The sequence below is a fragment of the Miscanthus floridulus genome, unplaced genomic scaffold (assembly GCF_019320115.1).
Source record: "Miscanthus floridulus cultivar M001 unplaced genomic scaffold, ASM1932011v1 os_2339_1_2, whole genome shotgun sequence".
Taxonomy (NCBI): Eukaryota; Viridiplantae; Streptophyta; class Magnoliopsida; order Poales; family Poaceae; genus Miscanthus; species Miscanthus floridulus.
In genome coordinates, this window is record NW_027098244.1 from 13383 (window position 1) to 26550 (window position 13168).

General features: G+C 45.3%; 2 protein-coding genes and 1 long non-coding RNA gene across 4 annotated transcripts; 2 read left to right on the top strand and 1 right to left on the bottom strand.

The window, feature by feature from the left end:
* Nucleotides 1-119: 119 nt before the first annotated feature.
* Nucleotides 120-2845, top strand: LOC136534834 (uncharacterized). Its single transcript, XM_066527202.1, has 10 exons — nucleotides 120-638; nucleotides 789-886; nucleotides 970-1015; nucleotides 1155-1237; nucleotides 1331-1392; nucleotides 1765-1826; nucleotides 2043-2102; nucleotides 2182-2214; nucleotides 2316-2381; nucleotides 2480-2845. The coding sequence occupies exons 1-10, from the start codon at nucleotides 243-245 to the stop codon at nucleotides 2522-2524; spliced, it is 951 nt and encodes a 316-aa protein (XP_066383299.1). The 5' UTR covers nucleotides 120-242; the 3' UTR covers nucleotides 2525-2845.
* Nucleotides 2846-3544: 699 nt separating this feature from the next.
* LOC136534833 (uncharacterized) lies at nucleotides 3545-6495 on the bottom strand. 2 transcript variants are annotated; one of them, XM_066527201.1, is made up of 5 exons: nucleotides 6153-6495; nucleotides 5969-6023; nucleotides 4864-5829; nucleotides 4051-4125; nucleotides 3545-3915 (listed from the first exon to the last, which is right to left on the bottom strand). In XM_066527201.1, exons 3-5 carry the CDS (start codon nucleotides 5776-5778, stop codon nucleotides 3802-3804), a joined length of 1104 nt encoding a protein of 367 aa, XP_066383298.1. In that variant the 5' UTR covers nucleotides 5779-5829; nucleotides 5969-6023; nucleotides 6153-6495; the 3' UTR covers nucleotides 3545-3801. The 2 variants fall into 2 exon arrangements, with proteins under 2 accessions (XP_066383298.1, XP_066383297.1); XM_066527200.1 differs by having other exon boundaries at nucleotides 5969-6037.
* A 4688-nt stretch (nucleotides 6496-11183) lies between these two features.
* LOC136534836 (uncharacterized) lies at nucleotides 11184-13075 on the top strand. The gene is made up of 3 exons (XR_010778824.1): nucleotides 11184-11490; nucleotides 12425-12580; nucleotides 12802-13075. It is a non-coding gene; the product is annotated as an uncharacterized lncRNA (long non-coding RNA).
* Nucleotides 13076-13168: the final 93 nt, after the last annotated feature.

Genomic DNA, 13168 nt, shown 5'->3' on the forward strand with positions numbered 1-13168 from the left:
CCTCGGTGCTGGCCCATGGGCTGCATTACCGCATGCGGAGGTGGCCCAGAGAGGCCCATAACGATTTCGTCTTCCAACCCACCACCAGTCCATGTCCACCACCATGGCGACTGGGACGGCAGGGCGTGAAAGCTCTCTCTCTCTCAACTGCTGACGGTTGAGAGAGAAGGACGAGCGCGCTATCCATCCACCATCCACTCTTCTCTTCCAAGCTTTCCGGCTCCCCTCCCAGGCAACAAGAAATGGCGGCGGCGGCCGCCGCCGCTCCCGTGCCCCCGGTCTTGTGCAAGCGGGGGCAGCAGCAGCTAGTGCTTGTCCACACCACCAAGCCCCCCCTGCCCCTGCGCCTCACGCGCCGCGCCGTCTCCGTCCGGGCCGCGCCGCCCCGTCAGCAGCAACACCGCGCCCGCCCACGGCCCCCTCCCAGGAATAAGCCCCCCGGACCCGCGCGCCGTCCGCCCAGGGTCCCTCTGGACCAAGATTATGAATACGACGACGGCGGTGGCTATGACGACCGGGAGGAGGGGAGGTTCGCTGGGGGCACCCGGGCCGCCGCCATGCCCAAGCCACCGGCCGGCTTCGTGCTGGATGACCAGGGCAGGTGCATCGCCGCAGCATCCAAGCGCATCGTCACCATCGTACGCCTACCGATCCCATTCCTCTCCTCCTCCTTCCTTTCTTTCGTTCTGCACCTTGGTATGGTTGGATTCAGCTCATATTTCTTTCTTTCATCACAAATGAAATTAAGTACCAGATAACTCAAGCCAAACCAACATTGTGCTCTGCAGATCGACGACGCCAGCAACCGCCCCTTGGAGTGCATTATCCGAAGAGTATTCAGGAGCTCGCAGGACCACGACTGCTTGCTTCTCTGCCCCGTTGACATGTAAAGCTCCACGGCCAACACTTTCGTACCATTTGTCCATTGCCACTCATACTCATGGCAGACTCCAAGTGACACTCTTCCAGGCCTGTGCAGGTTCTCAAGAGCACAAATTTCAGTGGCTGGGTAGCTGTATGTCTTCACCCTCTCTGCCTTATATACATTCCTTCAACTGATTATTCATTTCTTTTTCCATGGTTCCTAATGTAATGGAATAATGCTTTCTTCCTTTCCTAGACGTTTGATGCACAACTTTTACCTGTTTATTTAGGTCGATGACGACCAACTCAAGCAAATCATTCCATCTGTTGCCTATGCCCTTGCCAGAGTACATATGCACTTTGTCGAAAGCGGGTAAGGACCGTGCACACGCCTCAGGATATATCTGTTCATTCCTTTGCTTCTATCGCGATATCCCTGTACAAGCGTCTTTCCTCTCCGTTTCAGATTCTGTTATACAGCAAGGGGTGGCTTCTGCTTTCCAGAAGAGGCCATTCAAGAGTTTCATGGTAACCAAAATCACAGGCATCCATTTTTTTTTAATCTCTGAGGCCAACATATCTTGTCATCTAGTCAAAATGATTAAGAAAAGACAAAAAAAAAATCTGTATTTGCGGATGAATATATTTTTTTAGGCCAACGTTGTAGTCAACATGAAATGTTTTCTAGACAAGCATGTTCGCTTGTTGGTTTGAGCCAAGGCTTATCAGCCATGATACAGTGTTTTTCCTCTCACAACAAACCAACACTAACTGGGCTTATCAGCCCAGAAACCAACCAGCGAACAGGCTGAATATCTCAACAATTTCAGAAACTATTTGCTTACTAGTACAATCTACTATTTGCGATATCCTCTTTGGTATCTCATATAAAGATTGCAGATTCTGGTGATGGTGGTGACGGTGTACCTTTTGAAGGTGTAGAGATTTGTTGCTTCAATTTGGTGAGCAAACTGCCTGGATGTAATATTAAATATGAAATTCTGATTTTTGTCAACTTAGATGTACAGTTGATGTGATTTAGTTAGCTTCATACTTAATAGGATAATTGGCCTATGTAGCATGCCGCTACTGGTACAGTGACAAATAAGTAACTGACAAGTAGTCAGTCTTGGGTCTTCATTGGCATGCTTGTGATTGCTGACACTTTGTATCTGCAGGATGGTGCACACTATATGATTTATACACCAGTTGATCCTCTTCTGTTCGTCGCAGTCAAGGTTAGTAGGTGGTTCTTCAACTTGTGGTGCAATTTAGTTTGTACATGATGTCTGAGAATGTTGTCACATGTTTGTGTAGGGTAAGGATGGTGTGCTACGCATTGCTGAGGATGTAAGCAGTGTTGTGATTAGCATTTTCCTTTATCAACCCAGTCTGTATTTAGAGCAGAGGAAATAGCAACCACTTACACGCGCGCCGTGAACGTTTTTCAGGATCTGATGGAAGACACTGCAGTTCTGGATGCGGTAGATGAAGAGACAGAATTTACAGCTCTAGTGGTATGCGGCCTGGTCTTTACCTTATGTATGTAGTTCATAATACTGTTTTGGTTAAGACGAGGTGGATAAGATCTCTTGAACTTGTGTGTGGTGTGCAGGAGGAGGAGGAGGCCCTTCTTGAAACAGTACTTGGTGAAAGGTGATGGATGCCAGGGAGCAGGAAGGGGGTTCCTACTTGTATAGGACGAGGAGGATGAGGAGACTGATTGTAGTCCACTCAGCCAAGAAGTAGAATAGAATGAATGAAGCTGGCGATAGATACTAGTACCAGTTGGTTTTGAACAAGGGGTCCATTTGCGATTGTAAACAGCTGCAACCTGCAAAGTGTGTATTACTTGGAATGGATTAGATGTGCAGCAAAGTGCATAATATTTGAGCTACCTAGCCTAGGATGGACAATGCAGTTGATCAGTTGATTGTCCTGTTCACTTGAATTTATCAGCCGTACCGTTTTAGCGAAATAATAGTGTTTTTCTCTCACAACAAATCAGCATCAGCCGTTTTTTCAGCTAGCCGTGTCTGTGTAAACTAGTGTAGTATAGATAGCTCAATGGGAAGATCAAAGCTATTTATGTTCTGCTGATGTGTTGAATTAATAAATAAAAAAATACCCCAATCTGATATCTGAATACCTGATGGATGGAGGAAATGAAGCAAAATACCCCCATTGCAACCGATTGGTGTCTTCATTTCTAAGGGGAGGGCCAGAGTGGTGTTTTAAGGTCAAGCTTCTACTACCATCAGCCTAAGTCTATGACATATAGGATTAGACCCCCACATGTCATCGACTAGCCTGATGGTATTGATGAAAACTGCATCTTAAGTGGTGGCATGTGCAAATTCCACTATACATATAGACGACTTGTCAGGCACAGATACATCCATCTCAAGTTCTTGTGAATCTGCCCAAGGATCATTTCCATGGAGGAAGAACAAATATCAGAAACCATAATAGGGCTATGCTTCAAATCACTTCTCATCCCATCCTCTATGAATAAATAAGAAGCAACCCAAGGGGCATGTGCTCAAGGGCAGTGCTACAGCGCTAAACTACATAATACAAACTACCCTATAACTGAAGCTTGACCAACTTCTTCTCTTGTAACATGGTGACTGCTCATTTTAAAAAAAAACAAAAAAAAAAACATGGTGCTGACTACTTATGGGCTAGTTTTATCTGTTTTAGCATTCAATATTACCCTAGTTTGCTTATCTCAAACAAATGGGGGAAATAATCACACCGAGCGCTGCACATGGTTTTCCATCTTTTCTGAATCAAGCATATACATCTTATATAGAACAACTCGGGAAAAGGCAAGCATTATATAGTACACGTGAATATACACAAGGACGCAGTACCTAAAACTGCCATAGTGAAGCAATCGGGTCTGCTGCAATGACTCATGCATACACTATATGCTCATGAGGAGCGTGCGCTGCGTGTTCGTGAAGCCCAAACACCAAACACAAGGAACCAGGACACAAACAAGATTGCCCAATACTGCATGGACCCATACTGGATTCTTGGGAAAACCTGCAATCAGAAAGAATCATTTCGCATTCAGGCAATGGTAAAAGACCATCGCTTTCTAAACACTTACTTAGCCAAAGGTAAAAAATCTGGCTAAAAGGAAATGAAATATATCATGAAAGATCACCGTCTACTTACAAATCTTAGGGATATTACTACAGTCAATACGCATAAACCTCCAAGAAGCATATGAAGACAGATTACAGCAGCTTTCTGCACAGAAGCCCAAAAACAAAATCATACTTCACATCAAATGCTTCATCCATAGGGGAACCTTTCTTTTACATCAACCTAGCTCATTAGTTTTGTTTTCCTCAAGAGAGCAAGAAATCGTTGCTAATTAGCTGAAAATTATATATATACAAAATGCCAGATTTATAGAAGGCAAGAAATAACTATGCATGTGAGCACCCTCAATATGGTCCAAGAACGACCATAGGCTACAAAGGGATAGCTGCATCTAAACTTTCTAATTCAGGCTCACAGTTACTTCTATGGATCAGATGACTGTTATTATCTAACAAACTTCAAATTGCATAACTTAAAATAACACTAATAGTTACTAAACTGCAGTTCCTCAAGGGTAAAAAAGAAAGCCACATGATCAGTAACTTATACAAGTATGTTTCAGCAGATAACAGTGTCCTTCAGTCAATAATACTTAACACGTGCAGCACCTTCACCAGATGGAAAACCTGCTCTATGCATCTATAAAATTATTTCTCATTTTTTTTTTCATATGGCGGATCTAATTCTTTCTCCTTTTTTTCAGGGTTGTGTAGTTATCTTAATGTTTGTCCGCTTTATGATTTGTACAGTTTTTGTAAAGGAGAACTACCGAGCAATTCTCTTTTAACAGTTATAATAAGAAGGGGTATGCAATTGAGTTCAGAAGTTGCAATTTTCACACAAGGATGTGTAAATAAGAAGAGAACCTTCAGCGAAACATACCTTGCCAACATGTGGAGCAACCAACCATGCAAGAATAATGACAACTAGGCAGGTAGCAACAAAAACTCCAGTGCTCTCCAAACTCCATCTTGTACGTACCCATGTCGCTGCCACAACACTATGCTCCAGAACAGAATTATTGGTTGGACTAAGTGGCGGCTGAGGTTGATCAATGTGGCCTTGGGCAACAGCCACGTGAGAGTTGTGAGGATTGAACCAAGATGATATCTCGCTAAGCCGCTGCCTTCGTATCGCCGCGACGGCGTCTGGATCAACACCAGTATCTGCCCCATGCTGCAAGTATGAGATTTCCCCTGTGGATGTCCTTTCCCTGAGAGCTTCATAATCCTTGAGGGAAGCGAGAACCTTATTGAAATCGTCAGGCCTTACATTTGCAGCAACAGTTCCACATATCTCGCACGTGGTGGATCCATGGATGATGAACCACTTCAACGCGCAGGCATAATGCGCGAGGGCAAGGTCGTTGTTGCAAGAACACCCTAGATCCACAAGATGGTCTTGCTGGTGCAGAGGCCCCGATTCGACGTCAGTGGCGCACACGAATATCTCCCCCTCGGGGCTTACGAACTCAACAAATCTGGGAGCACTGGCGGCATCATCCTTTGGCCCAGTGATGGCATCCTTGCTGGTGGACGTCGTGGTGGTGGAGTCAGTGTCAGTCCTCGGAGGGGAAGGCGGCGCGATGCCCAAGAATCCGAGAGCGGACTCGCCTCTCAGATCGGGTTCGACGCAATGACAGACTCGGCAAAGTGGAAGGCCAGAATCGTTGTCGGTGCTGCAGCTTGAGACACGGGGGATGCCCGGTGTGTGGTGGTGGTCGTCAGAAACAGAAGCGGGTGAGTTGATGACATCATCAGTTTGGTCGAGCTGCGGATGCTGCTCCTTGAGGCCCATCCTGGATCAGCTCTGCTCTAAACAAGTGTGCGTGCATTGCCTGCCTGCCTCCTGTCATGAACAACGGAATGAGACGAGATTGATAGCGATAGCAATCCAATGGACTCCAGGAGAGGAGACCGAGGTTGGTGAAAGTGCAGCAGATACGCAGGGCTGTTAATCGACCAAAGCAAAGTAGTACAGTACCAACCTGGTTAGTTTGATGTGCGGAAGGGAATGCTCTGGGTCTGTGCTGCGGCGACCGACTGGAAGCACCGCGCTGCAGCATCAGGCATCAGCATGGTAGAAGAAGAAATGAAATGGAATGAAGTGAAGCCAGCAGGAGGTGGGAGGAAGGACACGGATGATGAATCGATTTGGGGATAGCAGCTAACCTTGTGTGGGGCGGCGGCGGCGGCGCTGGCGGAGGAAGAAGGTGAAATTGGTGATGGAAATCTCGAGTGTCCACCAGGAGGGAGGGTCGTGGTCCAGCATAAGCATAGGGGGGTTGGATTGTATTGGATTTGGAGCTGGAACTGCTCTGCTGGATTCGATCGATCTGAGGACTGAGGCCTGAGCGGAGGGGGGGCAGCCGGAAGGGGAAACCAACTGAAAAAGCAAGGAAGCACCCGGAGCTCTCGCCCGGTCCTCTCTCTATCTGGTACTCACTCGAGGCCCACTGTCCAGCGGCTGATGCCAGCTGCTTCTGCTCCGTCGTCCTCCGCTCGCCAGCCACGCAGCCTTGAATTCTCCTCTCTTCCTCTCAAATACCCTTTTCTCCTTACATACTCCGTTCGGCTGTTGTGAAAAATAATAGCGCTGTATTTTTTTTAAAAAATGAATATTAGTATATTTTAAAGTAATATAGTTTGGCAAATAAGAAGATGTTTGGCACAGCTCATTGGTGTGAGTTGTTTTATTTGTCAAACACTCACTTCTAAAATAGCTTCACCCGTAAAGCTATTTTTCTCCCCCTCTCACAAAGACATAAGTTCGGATAAAGCTAAAAAAAAGTAGCTTATCCTAGTTCTCTCCCTCATTTCTCTCTTCCAACCATGCATGAAGCTGTTGGTGAAGCTGTTTTGCCAAACAGTTTTTCCAAAACAGCTCAGTTTCACATAAAAAGTTGCTCATAAAGCTATTTTTAAAAAAAAAACAGCTTTACTAATGAAGCTAAGCTATGCCAAACAAGCTCTAAATAGAGGCTGCTGGGATCGTACGTACAAACCATTGGTCTTTATGGTTTATTTTTTCTAAAACTTAAATTCCTAGGATTCTGGACTTTTTTTTCCAAAGTGAGTAATTTATTTGATTCTTATTTTAGTAAACCATTTAGTTCTCTACGGAAGCTTTCCATCTCTAGGTCTGCCTCTCTCTTGCATTCAAATTAGACCTAAGAGCATCTCCATCGAATTGGATATCCCATTTCCTTAAAAATCTTGTATGAGATTTTTTTGGAACCTTATGTAAGTGATGATTTAGAAAAACTGAATTGAAGCTTACAGGGGAGCACTGCTGCAGCAGAGTGAGAATACTCAATCTCCTTTATTTACGTGGGACGCAACTGTCAACGACACATCTCGTTTCTTCCTCCTCCTATCTCCTTGCTCCACACACGGTGGCAAAATCGGAGGCGTGGCTAGCCCGAGCACCTACCCCTCGCGACGGTGACTCGATGGCGCGAGGTAGGTGCTCGCCCGGCCCCGCGCACTCGCCTCCCGACACAACGGCTTGCACTTTCTGCCGCCCGGAGCGATGGTGGTTCGGTAGCCACATGCTCACGACAGAGACGTTAGCAACTCCACCATCTTGTGGGCCCGTGACATCAGTGACAGGACTAAGAGGAATGGGGATTGAGAAAAATGGTGGCAGATCCTCCATTTGAGGAATTAAAGGGAGGTTTTGACATTTGAGGGATTAAGAAAAAATAGAGGGAAATGGGATCGAGAAAGGGCATTTGGTGGAGCAATTTTTTCATCTCATTCCCCTGTATGAAGGTCATAAGAAAAGGGAATCTATTTTTTATGCTCTAACTTTGTTTCTCTCCTCTTGCCTCTTCCACTGCATCCTCCCAACCACCGTCATTGGTCAATTCGGCTCAGGTGGCACTCTCATCTCTAAAGATAGACTCAATATGAACTAACATTGTTGTATGCCTTGTGTAAAATCTATAGACCATATATGCAAAGAAGATCTTATGACTTTCATCCGTCATAAAAGAGCGGTGTAGGCTAATGTTTTTTATCAGACTCTTTCGCTATACCTCTTTATCTATTATTTGCGCTAAGACATCTACAACTTTTATCATAACATATGTTCTAGCAAGGTCTTTTAGCCTTTTTATCAAATTAGGCACTAGCTGCTCGTGCAAGCACTTTTGACATTTTGTGAAGCAACTAGCGATTGTGATTTGGACATTGCGGTGTTATGGAAGCTAGAGCTGTCAGCCAGCATGGCAATGGCTACAACAGCATGTCATCATTGTCATGCGAAACATATTGCAGCTATATGCCCTCATCACCTACATCGCTAAACCAGCCTCTTCCACCACCCCTAGAGGTTATGCCTCCACAGCCAGTCGGATAACCTCTTTAGATCCATCATCCATGAAAATAAGATAGCACGAATCCCTAATACCTCAATAAGCATGAGCTTTTTTATTGAAGTTTGAAACTAGAATCATTCGATAAGCTAAGAGCTCGTTTGGGTGGCTCTTGCATCGATTTCTCCACCGGCTCCGAGTGCTGAGTGGATGAAGCCACACCAACACCTTGTACGGAGGAGAATTTCTAGCTAACAAAGCATGAAGCTGAAGCCATTTTTCGCATTTGGGAGAAGTGCCACACAAACTTAGGGCCTATTTGGAGGGGCTCCGGTGACTCTGGCTCCGGGTATTGTAGCAATACTATGGAGGAGCTACCAAATCCCCAAATCCCTGGCCCCTTCCCTTTTGCGTGTTGATTTTGATTGGAGACAGAGCCGTCTGGTTCCTCGCTACAAGGCAATAGAGGGATGCACAGTGCTGTAGGGTAGGGAGCTAGAGCCGAGCTGTGCCAAACACTACCTTACTTCACCAAACAGGCTCTAGCTACCCACGGAGCTTACACGGAGGAGCGATGCGCCGGTGCCAAACGTGTCCTAAATCTGGCAAAACCTTGTGTCTCTAGCTACTTTAAATTAACCATGCCATTATAAATATCTGAAAGTGCATCTAGCCATTTAGTGGGTTTTGGATAATTGAATGACAACGTGATTAAAGATCTAACCGATTTGCTAAGTGTTAGACAGGAAATGGGTCATCTCATAGGTATTTGATAAAAGCCAAAATGATGTGTTGTTGTATAAACAATCTAGTTTAAACATAAGACAACAATATAAATGAACTTCATGCAAGGCGTATTCATTGTGGGATTTCTATTAATAATGTGAAAGCAAGCACGTTGATGAATTTGATTAACGAGACATGAGGGATTGCATATGGAATGGTCTCATTTTTTAAAACTTGCTACATTGAAAGGATGAATTATGAACTTATAGGATGATTCAACATAAAGTATGACTTGATGGCTTGAGATGGTAAAAATAGCAAGGAAAGGCTTCGAGGTACTAAGCAAGGGTGAAGGACAAGCGATGGCTTGGCAATTGAGGAACCGATCTAGGATGAAGAAAGAAGTACTTGCATTTAGTTGATGTACCAATTAAATCATGATGGTCACATTGAAGTGAAGGATCAAATCTTAGATGAATTGATAGAAGTGACTTGATGCTTTTGAAGTTGACTCACATTTGTTGAAAGGAGTCAAGTCACATGCTCAAGATGGCTATGCTCAAGGACAAAATCAAAGATGACATGTTGACACCCTCACTTGATGAAGATTGAAAGCTTTGGCATATAGTTTGAAGAAAATCAACTTAAGTGGCTCAAATTCCATTTTCTTTTTATCTTGAGTAAATATGTATGTCGTACTATTAAGAGGGATGCATCATGTTGATAGATGATTATACATAAGTGCTCAAGCCAACCCATGCGAGGTTCGAGTGAGAGAGAGTGCCTAGAGCTAACTTGATCTAGCTGTGGCTGAAAATACCGGACATGTCCGGTATTGGGTCAGCCACATCAACCTCTTTGTGCTCTGGAGTTTCATTCGTCGAGAGTTCTGGCAATCTTCAGGAGTTTTGACGCCTCACACGCACCACTGACTTAGTGACCGTTGGCGGTGTGCAGGCAATACTGGACGTCGGCTTTATAACGGCTAGTTTTTCAAAGGGGCTATAAATTAAATACCCCTAAGTCTCCATCTTTGGAGGCTGCTGATTCTACTAACTTCTATACACGTTTTGAGCCTTGAGGACGCTCTCCAACCCTCTCTTAGTGAGTGATTGATTCAATTTGCAAAATCCATTTGTGGGTTGAGTGAGATTCTAAATTGAGAGCAAGCCACCCTTGAGCACTTGTGCATATTTGTCGATCTCGTGATTTGCATTTGTTAGTCTTGGACTCTTCGATCCTAAATGGCTAGGAATCACCGGATAGCACTCAAGGGATTGTGGTGTGCCTCGAAAAGTTTGTAACGATTCGATTCCACCGCCGCAAGGGAAGGAATCAACTAGTGGGAGTTGGAAAAGATTCTGGCTAGAGTGACCTTTGTGATCCTCTAGAGCTGATCTTTGTTGGGTCGCTCGCAGTCCCCTCAACGGAGAGCAGGACTCGACGGAGTCCAAACTTCGGTAAAACAAATACCGTGTCTCGATCTCTCTTTTCATTTGGCATTTGTGATCTATTTGTGTTGCTTGAGCTTGTCTACAGGTTACTATTGAGTGCCTGCAACTTGGTGTGAAAGGAGAAATCGGTAGGAGCAAGTTGCGAGCTGGACTGCAGAATTCGTGGATACCGAACGTGTCCGGTATTTTTCCCCAACGCTGCTTTTATCTATTCATTGCACTAATCATTGTGTTGCAGGGTTGTAGCTTATAGGTTGATTCAATATAGTTTATATACTTCTTCGCTAACTCATGAGGGGTTTATTTCTCTGATTTGGAGTCTCCAAGTAATTGGAAACTCCAACACTAATCGTTTCCGCATTTTAAAGGGTTGAATTTTTAGAAACGTCTATTCATCCCCTCTAGGCGGCATCCTCGGTCCTTTCAATATCACAGTTTTGAGATATACCATTACTATTCCTCTATTTGGATTCGTACAATTACAATTCCCTCTCTATCTAAACCATGTCATTTTCTATGTTCTCGACGATGCTGGGCCCACATGTAGACATATGTAGCACTGTAAAATTTTCGTATGGTCCAATATGCCCTTGCCACTCCCCTCTCCATCTCACTTACATTGGACCCATGTGTTATCTTCTTTCTTTCTCCCTCATATTTCTTCCCGTGGCATCCACGGTGGAGAAAGCTGCTACGGGGAGCTCTTCATAGCGGAGACACGGGCAAGGAGGCGCCGCGTGTGGGCTTCGTTTGGCGGGCGTGGCATGAGGGTTGGGGCCACCTGCTGCTATGGCGGCATGGCTAGATCCGCGGGTGGCGGTGTGGACGCCGATGCGGTCGGGTCCATGGGCAACGACGCGAGTACGACAACGCCAACGAGTGACCGCGAGCACGGAGGGAGTCAACATCTGTGAGCACGGGCACGGTTGGAGGCGCGTAGACGAGCGTGAACGACGACGACCATGACCCCCCGAGCACCGACCACTAGGGGGCATGGAGGCGGCGGCGCTGGTGAGCTGTCCCATTCGCTTCACACCTTCCTTCCTCCCAGCGTCGTCGTTTCCTATCTCCGTGGTGGTGCGCCACCATCGGGATCCCGCAGCCTAGGACCACCATTGTTGAGTTCTGAGAAGAAACAAGGAAGAAGAAAAGGGGTATTTTGGGCAATATGAAAATATGATTGTCTGCATGTGGGTCCAATGTCATCGAACCGTAGAAAATGGCATGATTCATGTAAAGAGCGAATTGTAATGACTAAAATCAAATAGACAAATTGTAATCGCAGACATTTGCTATAGTATGGTTCGAATTAACCCTGAAACTAAATAAGAAAAACTAAGGTACCGTTTAGTTCCACTTCATTTTGCAAAATTTTTCAAGATTCTCCGTCACATCGAATCTTTGGACGCATGCATGAAGCATTAAATATAAATAAAAAATAAAACTAATTACACAGTTTAGACGAAATTCACGAGACGAATCTTTTAAGTCTAATTAGACTATGATTGAATACTAATTACTAAATAACAACGAAAATGCTACAATATTATTTCGCCAAAATTTTTACAAACTAAACATGGCTTAAGCCTACTTGGAGCAAACGAAGGAAAATGGGGCGAAGGACAGTTGGTGCCCAGTGCCTGCCGTGATAGCTGATCCGTGCCTCCTCCTTCCCGGTAAGCGCGTGTTCAGTTCTACCTAAAATTCTAAAAAGCGCTATAGTATCTATCACATTGAATATTTACGGTCTGTACATGGAACATTAAATATAGATGAAAAAAACTAATTACACAGTTTAATGGGAAATTACGAGACAAACATTTTGAGCCTAATTAGTCCATATTTAAACACTAATTACCAAATAAAAACGAAAGTACTATATTAACCCAAAATTCCAACCTCCTAGAAGTAAACACGCTCTAAATTATCCGCCACCTGATTACAGCCCATCAGTCCTCTCCGCCAAAAGACGACAAGACCATAAAGTAGAGTTGGACGTCTGCCTGTCCATTTCGGTGTCTGTTCTTGGCGGCCGACACGCGGAATCTGGATCCAGTCCCCTGCTTCAATCCTTCCCCCTCCACCGATTCATTCCCGCAAGGTACGCACCAGATTACTTCTCCTAACTCCTGATGCTCCTGCAATTCGATTTCCTTTTCCTTTTCCTTTTGAGATTCGTTCCCGATTTCTTCTTCTAGCTAGTTCCCCTCCTCGATTCTTACCCTGGAATCGGACCGCCAACAATCAAGTTACTGTTCTTACTGCCTCCCTTCTCTAGAATGCCAGCGATGTATGCAATCTTCTTACCTCCTCTTGTTGTAGGAGGCCAGGCGTGTTGGATGTGAGCATCGGACTGACCGATCAATATGGCGTTCGGCCACACGCGGCTCGATGTCCGGCGTGCGCCGCAGTCCTCCTACTTCTCCTGCTCCACAACCACCGTCGCCGTATTCGTCGCGCTCTGCCTGGTGGCTGTGTGGATGGCATCGTCCATGCTCGTCACCCCTGCCGAGTTCTCTCCATTTGAGCTCAAAGTCCGTCCATTGCCGCCTCATGACTCTCCTCCTGCCACTGGAAGCTTAGGTCAGGGCGATGGCATCCGTAAACAGAGGGAGCACTCAGCTTGCAGTGGAACGTAGTTAACAATAGTATGAGTTGCCACTGTGGTTTATAACACTGGACGTGAGAT

Excerpts from the sequence above, each read along its gene's own strand:
- LOC136534833 (XM_066527201.1), bottom strand. The coding sequence starts at position 5,778 with ATGGGCCTCAAGGAGCAGCATCCGCAGCTCGACCAAACTGATGATGTC. Across the intron at positions 4,126-4,863 it reads TTGCTCCACATGTTGGCAAG|AAAGCTGCTGTAATCTGTCT; the intron begins GTATGTTTCGCT and ends GCTTCTGTGCAG. Across the intron at positions 3,916-4,050 it reads TAGTAATATCCCTAAGATTT|GTTTTCCCAAGAATCCAGTA; the intron begins GTAAGTAGACGG and ends TTCTGATTGCAG.
- LOC136534834 (XM_066527202.1), top strand. The coding sequence starts at position 243 with ATGGCGGCGGCGGCCGCCGCCGCTCCCGTGCCCCCGGTCTTGTGCAAG. Across the intron at positions 1,016-1,154 it reads ATTTCAGTGGCTGGGTAGCT|GTCGATGACGACCAACTCAA; the intron begins GTATGTCTTCAC and ends CTGTTTATTTAG. Across the intron at positions 2,103-2,181 it reads TTCTGTTCGTCGCAGTCAAG|GGTAAGGATGGTGTGCTACG; the intron begins GTTAGTAGGTGG and ends ATGTTTGTGTAG.